At 46.5% G+C, this 15,863-nt stretch overlaps 1 protein-coding gene across 1 annotated transcript; it reads left to right on the forward strand.

Annotated features, from left to right (window-relative positions):
• The first annotated feature begins 10,634 nt into the window (after positions 1-10,634).
• LOC139417637 (transcription factor PU.1) lies at positions 10,635-15,478 on the forward strand. The gene is made up of 4 exons (XM_071166845.1): positions 10,635-10,818; positions 11,290-11,408; positions 12,126-12,294; positions 15,175-15,478. Exons 1-4 carry the CDS (start codon positions 10,635-10,637, stop codon positions 15,471-15,473), a joined length of 771 nt encoding a protein of 256 aa, XP_071022946.1. The 3' UTR covers positions 15,474-15,478.
• Positions 15,479-15,863: the final 385 nt, after the last annotated feature.

The raw sequence follows: 15,863 nt of genomic DNA on the forward strand, positions 1-15,863 counted from the left end.
CAGGACTAACTGATGACAACAGGACTTTCTGATGACAGCAGTAAGACAACAGGACTATCTGATGACAACAGGACTATCTGATGACAACAGGACTATCTGATGACACCAGGACTAACTGATGACAACAGGACTTTCTGATGACAGCAGTAAGACAACAGGACTATCTGATGACAACAGGACTATCTGATGACAACAGGACTATCTGATGACAGCAGGACTATCTGATGACAACAGGACTATCTGATGACAGCAGTAAGACAACAGGACTATCTGATGACAGCAGTAAGACAACAGGACTATCTGATGACAGCAGTAAGACAACAGGACTATCTGATGACAACAGGACTATCTGATGACAACAGGACTATCTGATGACAGCAGTAAGACAACAGGACTATCTGATGACAGCAGTAAGACAACAGGACTATCTGATGACAGCAGTAAGACAACAGGACTATCTGATGACAACAGGACTATCTGATGACAACAGCTTGGAAATGCTGAATGACATCTCCAAGACTACTTATTGAGAACAAACCACATTTTGGTAAATTAAAACTATACCTGTTAAAGATTTACAAAGGCACTGTGTGTGTTTCTAAAGACCTGTTATCACACAGTCACACTGTTCAAGCTGTTTGCTCTGTACACACACACATACACACACGCAAGAGTACGCACACACACACAGGCCCCGTACTCCAGATGGTCATGCTATCACACTCAGGGGCAAATCACTGGTCGTATTGTCTCAGCTGCCATGTGCTGTTGGGGCTAATGACCGCACCTGAAGAATCTCCCACACTCTAATACACACCTTGATGTTTCTTTCAAACATTGATTTCTTGTTTAGCAAACACACACCTTTGTATTACATCTCAGTTCAATCAATTTCAATCAAACAACCCCCCTTATAACCCACACCTTCACCCCCCCCCTATAACCCACAGCTTCACCCCCCCTATAACCGACAGCTTCACCCCCCAACCCTATAAACCACAGCTTCACCCCCCCCCCTATAAACCACAGCTTCACCCCCCCTATAACCCACAGCTTCACCCCCCCCCTATAAACCACAGCTTCACCCCCCCCCTATAAACCACAGCTTCACCCCCCCCCCTATAACAGCTTCACCCCCCCCCCCCCCTATAACCCACAGCTTCACCCCCCCCCTCCTCCCTATAACCCACAGCTTTACCCCCCCTATAAACCACAGCTTCACCCCCCCTCAGAGAGGAGAGGAGGAGAAGAGGAGGTCCCAACTAAAAACTGCCAACCCGTTAAGCCATGAACAGCTCAGAGCCTCGTCACGTAAAGCCTTGAGCGTCAGAGCCTCGTCACGTACGACCATGAACACCTCAGAGCCTCGTCACATATAGCCATGAACACCTCAGAGCCTTGTCACGTAAAGCCATGAACACCTCAGAGCCTTGTCACGTAAAGCCATGAACACCTCAGAGCCTCGTCACGTAAAGCCATGAACACCTCAGAGCCTCGTCACGTAAAGCCATGAACACCTCAGAGCCTCGTCACATAAAGCCATGAACACCTCAGAGCCTCGTCACGTAAAGCCATGAACACCTCAGAGCCTCGTCACGTAAAGCCATGAACACCTCAGAGCCTCGGAGCCTCAGAGCCTTGTCACATAAAGCCATGAACACCTCAGAGCCTCGTCACGTTAAGCCATGAACACCTCAGAGCCTCGTCATGTAAAGCCATGAACACCTCAGAGCCTCGTCACATAAAGCCATGAACACCTCAGAGCCTCATTACGTAAAGCCATGAACACCTCAGAGCCTCGTCACATAAAGCCATGAACACCTCAGAGCCTCGTCACGTAAAGCCATGAACACCTCAGAGCCTCGTCACATAAAGCCATGAACACCTCAGAGCCTCGTCACATAAAGCCATGAACACCTCAGAGCCTCGTCACGTAAAGCCATGAACACCTCAGAGCCTCAGAGCCTCATCACATAAAGCCATGAACACCTCAGAGCCTCAGAGCCTCGTCACATAAAGCCATGAACACCTCAGAGCCTCGTCACGTAAAGCCATGAACACCTCAGAGCCTCGTCACATAAAGCCATGAACACCTCAGAGCCTCGGAGCCTCAGAGCCTCGTCACATAAAGCCATGAACACCTCAGAGCCTCAGAGCCTCATCACGTAAAGCCATGAACACCTCAGAGCCTCGTCACATAAAGCCATGAACACCTCAGAGCCTCGTCACATAAAGCCATGAACACCTCAGAGCCTCGTCACATAAAGCCATGAACACCTCAGAGCCTCAGAGCCTCATCACGTAAAGCCATTAACACCTCAGAGCCTCGTCACATAAAGCCATGAACACCTCAGAGCCTCATTACGTAAAGCCATGAACACCTCAGAGCCTCGTCACGTAAAACCATGAACACCTCAGAGCCTCGTCACGTAAAGCCATGAACACCTCAGAGCCTCAGAGCCTCAGAGCCTCGTCACATAAAGCCATGAACACCTCAGAGCCTCATCACGTAAAGCCATGAACACCTCAGAGCCTCAGAGCCTCGTCACATAAAGCCATGAACACCTCAGAGCCTCGTCACGTAAAGCCATGAACACCTCAGAGCCTCGTCACGTAAAGCCATGAACACCTCAGAGCCTCAGAGCCTCAGAGCCTCGTCACATAAAGCCATGAACACCTCAGAGCCTCATTATGTAAAGCCATGAACACCTCAGAGCCTCGTCACGTAAAGCCATGAACACCTCAGAGCCTCAGAGCCTCATCACGTAAAGCCATGAACACCTCAGAGCCTCGTCACGTAAAGCCATGAACACCTCAGAGCCTCGTCACGTAAAGCCATGAACACCTCAGAGCCTCAGAGCCTCTTCACATAAAGCCATGAACACCTCAGAGCCTCGTCATGTAAAGCCATGAACACCTCAGAGCCTCAGAGCCTCATCACATAAAGCCATGAACACCTCAGAGCCTCGTCACGTAAAGCCATGAACACCTCAGAGCCTCGTCACGTAAAGCCATGAACACCTCAGAGCCTCGTCACATAAAGCCATGAACACCTCAGAGCCTCGTCACGTAAAGCCATGAACACCTCAGAGCCTCGTCACGTAAAGCCATGAACACCTCAGAGCCTCATCACGTAAAGCCATGAACACCTCAGAGCCTCGTCACGTAAAGCCATGAACACCTCAGAGCCTCAGAGCCTAGTCATGTCCTGATAACACACCTGTATGGAGTTGGGTAGTCATGTCCTGATACATACAGTGTAAATCAAGATTGTATGTTGCCGGTTTCTTATATCGCACAAAGTACTTGGATCAAAAGGCAAGAACAATTATTGTATGAGAGAGGACAGGAAGGGACAGTGTTTTATGGGTTAATTCTGTCCTACCTCTCCATATAAACCTACCTGTTCTTACGCCTGTTCCTGGGTTGACAGCATGCTGATAAACTGTGATTTATAATATCTGTATGTGTTGTCCATCCTGCTATCAAACACACACCATGACATGACGTAGCAGCCTTGCTTTGTGATGAATAGGAGGTTATAACACTGTCATAACATTGTGCAACAGGTCATAAGGCTGTCACAGGACTGGTCGAGGCCACGGTGGACACATGATGTCTCACTGTCCTCATTTCCCTATGCATTATATTCTGATTAATATTGTTCTATGCCACATTAGTATATGTGCACCTCAGCAAAATAATATGACTCTAGCTTCCTCCGCCTGATGTTCCCTAATCTGATCACAAGAAGAGAGAAGCCGCTGTTTTGTTCCCCAATTCCAGTGAGGATGTTGGATATTGTGTCATTCTGCTTTGTTATTTTCTTCATCCTGTGACGGATTGAGGTTGTCGTTTTGTGGTGATTTCCTACTGTGTGTGTTTTTCAGAACAGAGTTCAGACGGCATATAACAGAGAGGTTCTAGAAAAGGATGTGGAACTGCTAACTCAGCGAACCTCAAACCCGGATCTGAAATCAGCCTCCTTGTGTGTGTGTGTGTGTGTGTGTGTGTGTGTGTGTGTGTGTGTGTGTGTGTGTGTGTGTGTGTGTGTGTGTGTGTGTGTGTGTGTGTGTGTGTGTACACGCATTGCATTGCATTTATGCATTTGTTACATTTGTAGCGCAACACATTAGATGTGAATATTGTTTGCAGGTGTGCTCATTATTTAAACAGGTGTCCTTCTTGGACCTCAGCTCACCTGTCCAGCTTTAATACAGAGGAATGATGATACTGAAACTCAGTGAGTAGGCTCCGCCTCTCCATTACACCCACCTAAACTGATAGTGAGAAATTTTACATAATGATAGAGTGACTAGTGAAGAGTCTGAGAGAGAGAGAGAGAGAGAGAGAGTATATAAAGGACTGGAGGAGCTTTCACCTGCCCACTCGTTCTGTCTCTCTTCCTCCATCACACCTCTCTATCTGAAGGATATTACTGCATCAATCCGTTAAACAAACAACTTAAAGGACTCAAACAGGTAGAGATGTCCCTCCATCTCTCATTGAGAGTTTTCATTTTGCTGGCTTTCATTTGATGCACTTTTGCACTGTTAACCTGCTGTCCACCTGCTGTTAACCTGCTGTCCACCTGCTGTCCACCTGCTGTTAACCTGCTGTTAACCTGCTGTCCACCTACTGTTAACCTGCTGTTAACCTGCTGTTAACCTATTGTTAACCTATTGTTAACCTGCTGTTAACCTGCTGTTAACCTGCTGTCCACCTGCTGTTAACCTGCTGTCCACCTGCTGTTAACCTGCTGTCCACCTGCTGTTAACCTGCTGTCCACCTGCTGTCCACCTGCTGTTAACCTATTGTTAACCTATTGTTAACCTATTGTTAACCTATTGTTAACCTATTGTCTACCTGCTGTCCACCTGCTGTTAACCTATTGTTAACCTACTGTTAACCTGCTGTCCACCTGCTGTTAACCTGCTGTTAACCTGCTGTCCACCTGCTGTTAACCTGCTGTCCACCTGCTGTTAACCTGCTGTTAACCTGCTGTCCACCTGCTGTCCACCTGCTGTTAACCTGCTGTTAACCTGCTGTCCACCTGCTGTTAACCTGCTGTCCACCTGCTGTCCACCTGCTGTTAACCTGCTGTCCACCTGCTGTTAACCTGCTGTCCACCTGCTGTCCACCTGCTGTTAACCTGCTGTTAACCTGCTGTCCACCTGCTGTTAACCTGCTGTTAACCTGCTGTCCACCTGCTGTTAACCTGCTGTCCACCTGCTGTTAACCTGCTGTTAACCTGCTGTCCACCTGCTGTTAACCTGCTGTCCACCTGCTGTTAACCTGCTGTTAACCTGCTGTCCACCTACTGTTAACCTGCTGTTAACCTGCTGTCCACCTACTGTTAACCTGCTGTTAACCTGCTGTCCACCTGCTGTTAACCTGCTGTCCACCTGCTGTTAACCTGCTGTCCACCTGCTGTCCACCTGCTGTCCACCTGCTGTTAACCTGCTACAATGTGTAGTGATTTTAATGTTATGTTGTTATTTGAATGTCAAACTAAACCATATTATATTTTGTAATGACTCTTTTTGAGTATTTCTGACAAAGGTTTTATTTGTGTATCATGCTGAGCAGTTTGTTTCGGCTTTTGGAGTTACGTAATTCTCAAATTGAACTACTGCATGTTCCACTTTCAGTTACGGAACAGCGCAAGTCTCACATGTGACATGATGTCTGTGCTGTGTCTTTCTCCTGGTATTCTGGTATTTAAAGAATGTGTTTAATGATTTTCAGATAGTGTGTGTCGACATGCTGGCCACTCTGGAGACGGTGAGAGTGAGTTTATTTTATACCTCAAGAGACTGTGTTTTCTACCATAAAAAGGGTCAGGGTGGTCTGTTTCTGTGTGTGTGGAAGCTGTGAATCCTTCTTTCACCCTTCTGCCAAACTCCCAGTCAGACTGACGGACTCATAACGTCATGTGGTTGACTCCCAGACAGTTCATGTGGTTGACTCCCAGACAGTTCATTTGGTTGACTCCCAGACAGTTCATTTGGTTGACTCCCAGACAGTTCATTTGGTTGACTCCCAGACAGTTCATTTGGTTGACTCCCAGACAGTTCATTTGGTTGACTCCCAGACAGTTCATTTGGTTGACTCCCAGACAGTTCATTTGGTTGACTCCCAGACAGTTCATTTGGTTGACTCCCAGACAGTTCATTTGGTTGACTCCCAGACAGACCGGACACACAACCAATGTACTGTAGCTGTGCAGCTGAATATGTCAAAATAAGTATTTCTTTTCTGTGTCTTTATATTGATGTTGCTGTGAGAGTGACCAACACTTGCATATATTTGCTAGTCAAAGCAGACAGTGGGGTTAAAGGTGTGTGTGTGTGTGTGTGTGTGTGTGTGTAGTCAAAGTAGCGAGCAGGCTGTTGTGCGTCTTTAGAACAACAACAAACTGCCAGTTATTAATTACAGTACACTACTAACAGATTCTGGTCCGTACACAATTATTAAATATATACTACTATGTATTACTACAATAACTACAGATCAGTACTAACAGATTCTACTATTATGTATTACTATACAATAACTACAAATCAGTACTAACAGATTCTACTATTATGTATTACTATACAATAACTACAGATCAGTACTAACAGATTCTGGTCCGTACACAACTATTAAATATATACTACTGTTTATTACTGTACAATAACTACAGTACACTACTAACAGATTCTACTATTATGTATTACTATACAATAACTACAGATCAGTACTAACATAACTTTTACAAGAGAGACCAGGGCCTGCGTTTATAAAGTGATCCCCGTTCAGACATGATCCCCGTTCAGACGTGATCCCCGTTCAGACGTGATCCCCTTTCACACGTGATCCCCCTTCCGATGTGACCCCCTTTCACACGTGATCCCCTTTCACACATGATCCCCCTTCCGATGTGATCCCCTTTCACACGCGATCCCCTTTCACACGTGATCCCCCTTCCGTTGTGATCCCCTTTCACACATGATCCCCCTTCCGATGTGATCCCCTTTCACACGCGATCCCCTTTCACACGTGATCCCCCTTTCACACGTGATCCCCCTTCCGATATGATCCCCCTTCCGATGTGATCCCCTTTCACACGTGATCCCTTTTCACACGGGAACCCCCTTTCACACGGGATCCCCCTTCCGATGTGATCCCCGTTCAGACGTGATCCCCGTTCAGACGTGATCCCCCTTCCGACGTGATCCCCTTTCACACGTGATCCCCCTTTCACACGTGATCCCCCTTTCACACGTGATCCCCCTTCCGATATGATCCCCCGTCCGATGTGATCCCCTTTCACACGTGATCCCTTTTCACACGGGAACCCCCTTTCACACGGGATCCCCCTTCCGATGTGATCCCCGTTCAGACGTGATCCCCGTTCAGACGTGATCCCCCTTCCGATGTGATCCCCGTTCACACGTGATCCCCCTTCCGATGTGATCCCCCTTCCGATGTGATCCCCGTTCAGATGTGATCCCCGTTCAGATGTGATCCCCGTTCAGATGTGATCCCCCTTCAGATGTGATCCCCCTTCAGATGTGATCCCCCTTCAGATGTGATCCCCGTTCAGATGTGATCCCCGTTCAGATGTGATCCCTGTTCAGATGTGATCTCCCTTCAAATGTGATCCCCGTTCAGATGTGATCCCCGTTCAGATATGATCACCCTTCTTCATTTTTGTGGGATTCCAGATGTCATTAGAAGATGTTGATGGCAGTGATTTGTTACATTCATTGTTACAGTCCATGTTATAGTCCTTGTTACAGTCCTTGTTACAGTCCATGTTACAGTCCTTGTTACAGTCCTTGTTACAGTCCATGTTACAGTCCTTGTTACAGTCCTTGTTACAGTCCATGTTACAGTCCTTGTTACAGTCCTTGTTACAGTCTATGTTATAGTCCTTGTTACAGTCCATGTTACAGTCCTTGTTACAGTCCATGTTACAGTCCATGTTACAGTCCATGTTACAGTCCTTGTTATAGTCCTTGTTATAGTCCTTGTTACAGTCCTTGTTACAGTCCATGTTACATTCATTGTTATAGTCCTTGTTATAGTCCATGTTACAGTCCTTGTTACAGTCCTTGTTACAGTCCTTGTTACAGTCCTTGTTACAGTCCATGTTACAGTCCTTGTTACAGTCCTTGTTATAGTCCTTGTTATAGTCCTTGTTACAGTCCATGTTATAGTCCTTGTTATAGTCCTTGTTAGAGTCCTTGTTACAGTCCTTGTTACAGTCCTTGTTACAGTCCATGTTACAGTCCTTGTTACAGTCATTGTTACAGTCATTGTTATAGTCCTTGTTACAGTCCATGTTATAGTCCTTGTTATAGTCCTTGTTAGAGTCCTTGTTATAGTCCTTGTTAGAGTCCTTGTTACAGTCCTTGTTATAGTCATTACTACAGTCCATGTGACAGTCCTTGTTATAGTCCTCTAAGTTATATTCCAGTGATTTTGTGCTTAGTATGTTTGAGCTTGAAGGTGTTTATATACACTCAGTTTATAACATATTAGAAACATTAGGACATCGACTGACCAGGTGAATCCAGGTGAAAGCTTTCATCCCTGATCGATGTCACTTATTAAATCCACTTCAATCAGTGTAAATGAATGGGAGGAGACAGGTTGAAGAAGGATTTTTAAGAATTGAGAGAATTGAGACATGGATTATGTCTGTGTGCCATCCAGAGGGTGAATGGGAAAGACATAGTATTTCAGTTCCTTGGAATGGGGTATGGTAGTAGGTGCCAGGGGCACTGGTTTGAGTCTGGTGAGTTTGTCACACTCAACAGTTTCATGTATGTACCTAGAATGTTACACCACCCAAAGGACATCCAGCCAACTTAACACAACAACTGTGGGAAGCATTGGAGTCACCTTGAATGCTTTCGACACCTTGCAGAGTCCATGACCCGACGAATTGAGGCTGTTCTGAGGGCAAAAGGGGGTGCAACTCAATATTATATACAGTGCCTTGCGAAAGTATTCGGCCCCCTTGAACTTTGCGACCTTTTGCCGCATTTCAGGCTTCAAACATAAAGAAATAAAACTGTATTTTTTTGTGAAGAATAAACAACAAGTGGAATATTTCAAACTTTTTTAACAAATCAAAAACTGAAAAATTGGGCGTGCAAAATTATTCAGCCCACTTAAGTTAATACTTTGTAGCGCCACCTTTTGCTGCCATTACAGCTGTAAGTCGCTTGGGGTATGTCGCTATCAGTTTTGCACATCGAGAGACTGACATTTTTTCCCATTCCTCCTTGCAAAACAGCTTGAGCTCAGTGAGGTTGGATGGAGAGCATTTGTGAACAGCAGTTTTCAGTTCTTTCCACAGATTCTCGATTGGATTCAGGTCTGGACTTTGACTTGGCCATTCTAACACCTGGATATGTTTATTTTTGAACCATTCCATTGTAGATTTTGCTTTATGTTTTGGATAATTGTCTTGTTGGAAGACAAATCTCCGTCCCAGTCTCAGGTCTTTTGCAGACTCCATCAGGTTTTCTTCCAGAATGGTCCTGTATTTGGCTCCATCCATCTTCCCATCAATTTTAACCATCTTCCCTGTCCCTGCTGAAGAAAAGCAGGCCCAAACCATGATGCTGCCACCACCATGTTTGACAGTGGGGATGGTGTGTTCAGCTGTGTTGCTTTTACGCCAAACATAACATTTTGCATTGTTGCCAAAAAGTTCAATTTTGGTTTCATCTGACCAGAGCACCTTCTTCCACATGTTTGGTGTGTCTCCCAGGTGGCTTGTGGCAAACTTTAAACAACACTTTTTATGGATATCTTTAAGAAATGGCTTTCTTCTTGCCACTCTTCCATAAAGGCCAGATTTGTGCAATATACAACTGATTGTTGTCCTATGGACAGAGTCTCCCACCTCAGCTGTAGATCTCTGCAGTTCATCCAGAGTGATCATGGGCCTCTTGGCTGCATCTCTGATCAGTCTTCTCCTTGTATGAGCTGAAAGTTTAGAGGGACGGCCAGGTCTTGGTAGATTTGCAGTGGTCTGATACTCCTTCCATTTCAATATTATCGCTTGCACAGTGCTCCTTGGGATGTTTAAAGCTTGGGAAATCTTTTTGTATCCAAATCCGGCTTTAAACTTCTTCACAACAGTATCTCGGACCTGCCTGGTGTGTTCCTTGTTCTTCATGATGCTCTCTGCGCTTTTAACGGACCTCTGAGACTATCACAGTGCAGGTGCATTTATACTGAGACTTGATTACACACAGGTGGATTGTATTTATCATCATTAGTCATTTAGGTCAACATTGGATCATTCAGAGATCCTCACTGAACTTCTGGAGAGAGTTTGCTGCACTGAAAGTAAAGGGGCTGAATAATTTTGCACGCACAATTTTTCAGTTTTTGATTTGTTAAAAAAGTTTGAAATATCCAATAAATGTCGTTCCACTTCATGATTGTGTCCCACTTGTTGTTGATTCTTCACAAAAAAATTCAGTTTTATATCTTTATGTTTGAAGCCTGAAATGCGGCAAAAGGTCGCAAAGTTCAAGGGGGCCGAATACTTTCGCAAGGCACTGTATATATCTATAGACAGTATATACACAGTACGTATACACTGACCGTGCTGTCTCCTCTAGATGGGTTATATCCCAGGCTGGCCCGGTCCTGCCCAGACCCCGGTAGAGGTGGACCTGGACGTCATAGAGGAATATCTACAGGAACACTCCCTGGATGTCCAACACACACCTCCTACGCCTCCTGCCACGCCCGCTCAGCAAACACACACACACTCACACCAACACCAGGAGACCAGCGTCATAGGTGAGCGTGTGTGTGTTTATTGATTGATTGAGTGGTCGATTGATTTAATTGATCGACTGATTGATTTATACATTTGTTTATTCTCTTATTGATTAATTAATAAACTGGTTGCCTGATTGGTTGACTACCTGATTGCCTGATTGATTGGTTGATTACCTGATTAACAGATTGCCTGATTACCTGATTGATTGGTTGATTACCTGATTGCCTGATTTTTTTTATTTTACCTTTATTTAACCATGCAAGTCAGTTAAGAACAAATTCTTATTTTCAATGACGTCCTAGGAACAGTGGGATAACTGCCTGTTCAGGGGCAGAACGACAGATTTGTACCTTGTCAGCTCGGGGGTTTGAACTTGCAACCTTCCGGTTACTAGTCCAACGCTCTAACCACTAGGCTACCCTGATTGTTTGATTGGTTGATTACCTGATTGATTCATTTGTTGACATATTGATGTATTGTCTCTTCAGAGAACAGCTGGTCTGGTCAGTATGCCTACCAGTGGCATTATGACTATAGTTCTCCTAATAAGGAATATGAAAAACAGGCTCCGCCCACAGAATGGCCTCGTCTTCATGGCAACCACTGGGTGAGTACAATGAACACACCCTCTCACACAACATGCATACTGTAGGGGCCGTAATGCAGAAGTCTTCACAATATTATTATTTATGTATATTTGCACATTTGTATAATGTTAATATTTAGGCCATTCCACTATAGACATTTGTACAATGTTAATATTTAGGCCATTCCACTATAGACATTTGTATAGGAAAACCCCCTGTTCGTTCTCTCCATTAGTTTAGTATGCGTGACATCATATGCCTGACATTATTGCTATGCTCATTAGGCAAGAAGAAGTCGATGGACTGTTCAATTCATTTCCTTTGTAAAATGTTCATTGCTATATAAAACGGAGAAGGTTTTGAATGGTTTTATTGGTGTCAGATTCACTGCTTTTAACAGTCACTCCTGTGGTGACTACTGAGATGGCTGCTCTACTACACAATACAATAGGGCTACTACACGTTTACTACACACCTACAACACTCAACAGGGTTTACTACACACCTACAACACTCAACAGGGCTACTACACACCTACAACACTCAACATGACTACTACACACCTACAACACTCAACATGACTACTACAAGTTTAATACACACATACAACAGGGCTACTACACATTTACTACACACATACTACACAGTACTACACATTAATAAGGAAAGAGATTGAATGTAATAATGTAAGTCAGACTGATATTTAAACTGTCTGACTGAGGGGATGTGTGTTTCAGGAGCACAGCACCTATTCCAGTGAGACAACTCCCTGCAGTGAGTCTGACTCCTCCAGCTCCCTCTGTCTAGACTACCCTCCCTCCTCTCCCTCCGACCCTCTCTCCTGCCCCCCTGCTGAGAGGAGAGGCAGGAAGACGAGCGAAATACTGCCCCTCACATCACACTCAGGTAACAACATTACACACACCCACACCACTACATACACCCACACCACTACACACACCCACACCACTACATACACCCACACCAAAAGCACTACACATACCCACACCACTACACACACCCACACCACTACACACACCCACACCACTACATACACCCACACCACTACACACACCAAAAGCACTACACATACCCACACCACTACATACACCCACACCACTACATACACCACTACACACACCCACACCACTACATACACCCACACCACTACACACACCAAAAGCACTACACACACCCACACCACTACACACACCCACACCACCACATACACCCACACCACTACACACACCAAAAGCACTACACACACCCACACCACTACACACACCAACAGCACTACACACACCCACACCACTGCATACACCCACACCACTACACACACCCACACCACTACACACACCCACACCACTACCCACACCCACACCACTACCCACACCCACACCACAACACAATACCACACCACTACACACTACCACACCACAAACCCACACACTATCACACCACTACACACTATCACACCACAACACATTATCACACCACTACACACCGGCAAACACCTACCCACACCACTTCACACTACCACACCACTACACACACCCACACCATTACACACTATCACACCACTACACACACCCACACCATTACACACTATCACACCACTACACACCCACACCACTACACACCCACACCACTACACACTACCACACTACTACACTACTACACACTACCACACTACTACACCACTACACACTAACACAAACACACACTATCACACCACTACCTACTATCACACCACTACACGCTATCACACCACTACACACCGGCAAACACCTACCCACACCACTTCACACTACCACACCACTACACACCAACACCACTATACACACCGACACAACTACACACACCCACACCACTACACACACCCACACCACTACACACACCCACACCATTACACACACCGACACCATTACACACGACCACACCACTACACACTACCACTACATACCACACACACACACACACCACTACATACACCCATACCACTACACACTACCACACCACTACACACACCCACACCAATACATACTACCATAGCACTACATACACCCACACGACTACACACACCCACGGCACTACACTCTACCACTACACAACGACAAACACACACCCACACCACTACCTCGCCACTACACCATACCTCACCACTACACACTACCACACCATTACACACACCCACACCACTACACACACCCACGCCACTATACACTACCACACCATTACACACACCCACACCACTACACACACCCACGCCACTACACACTACCACAAACACACACCCCTACACACTACCACACCACTACACACTATCACACCACTACACGCTACCACACCACTACACACCGGCAAACACCTACCCACACCACTACACACCCACACCACAACACTACACACTACCACACCACTACACAATACCACCCCACTACACACACACCCACACCACTACACAATACCACCCCACTACACACACACCCACACCACTACACACTACCACACCACTACCACAACACTACACACTACCACACCACTACACACACCCACACCACTACACACTTCCACACCACTACACACACCCACACTACCACACCACTACCACACCACTACACACACCCACACTACCACACCATGACACACTACCTCAACACGACAGACTACCTCACCACTACCACACCACTACACACACCCACACCAGTACACACTACCACACGATTACACACTACCACACCACTACCACACCACTACAGACTACCACACCACTACACACTGGCAAACACCTACCCACACCACTACACACACCCACAACACTACACACTACCACACCACTACACACTACCACACCGACAAACACCTACCCACACCACTACACACTGACAAACACCTACCCACAACACTACACACTACCACATCACTACAGACTACCACACCACTACATACACCCATACCACAACACACTACCACACCACACACCCATACCACAACACACTACCACACACCCATACCACAACACACTACCACACACCCATACCACAACACCACTACACCACTACACACACACCCACACCATTACACACTACACACTACCACACCACTACATACACCCATACCACAACACACTACCACACCACACACCCATACCACATCACACTACCACACCACCACCCACACCCACACCATTATACACCAACAAACACCCACCCACACCACTACACACTCTGACACCACAACCCACACTGACACCACAACCCACACTGACACCACAGCACATGCTGACACCACAGCACCCGCTGACACCACACCACACACTGACACCACACCACACGCTGACACCACAGCACACGCTGACACCACAACCCACGCTGACACCACAGCACACGCTGACACCACAGCACACGCTGACACCACACCACAGCACACACTGACACCACACCACACGCTGACACCACAGCACACGCTGACACCACACCACAGCACACACTGACACCACACCACACGCTGACACCACAGCACCTGCTGACACCACAACCCACGCTGACACCACAACCCACGCTGACACCACAGCACACGCTGACACCACAGCACACGCTGACACCACTACATACTGACACCACTACATACTGACATCACAGCCTTACTCACCAGTGACCCCTGTCTCACTCTTCTATCAGACCCACGTCCCATCCAGCCACCCACACACACACAACCTTAATAACGAATAAACACTAATAAATAACAATATACTTACTTCCTGTATCCCACCTTTTGCCCCGACAGGAAAGAAGAAGGAGCGTCTGTTCCACTTTCTGTTTGAGATGCTACAGACCCCCTCCATGCGGAGCTGCATCTGGTGGGTACAGTCCTGCTCCGGCACCTTCCAGTTCTCCTCCCAGAACAAGGAGCGTCTGGCCCAGCTGTGGGGCCGAAGGAAGGGAAATCGCAAGACCATGACATACCAGAAGATGGCTCGAGCACTCAGAAACTACAGCAGAACAGGAGAGATCTGTAAGGTGAAGAGGAAGCTCACGTACCAGTTTAGTGAGGGAACACTGAGGGGGCTGCAGGGAGCGTGTTAGGGAGAGTGAGAAGGAGGAACATATGCTAGCACAGTTACCTGGCAGGGCACAAAGATAAATACTGAGTATTTGTAGGATGAGGAAGTAGAAGAGGAGGAGCAAGAGGAAGGGGAGGAGGAGCAGGGGGAGGAGGAAGAGGAGGAGAAGCAGGAGGAGGAAGAGGAGGAGAAGGAAGAGTATGAAGAGGGGGAGGAGGAGGAAGAAGAGCAGGAGGAGGAAGAGGAGGGTGAGGAGCAACATCACCCTAACCCCAAACTCTTCTGTCTTCAACAGGTAGACACCATGTAGAAGCTAGGGAAAGGACCATCAACATGTAGAAGCTAGGGAAAGGGCCTTCAACATGTAGAAGCTAGGGAAAGGGCCTTCAACATGTAGACGCTAGGGAAAGGG

Source organism: Oncorhynchus clarkii, chromosome 9 (genome assembly GCF_045791955.1).
Source record: "Oncorhynchus clarkii lewisi isolate Uvic-CL-2024 chromosome 9, UVic_Ocla_1.0, whole genome shotgun sequence".
Taxonomy (NCBI): Eukaryota; Metazoa; Chordata; class Actinopteri; order Salmoniformes; family Salmonidae; genus Oncorhynchus; species Oncorhynchus clarkii.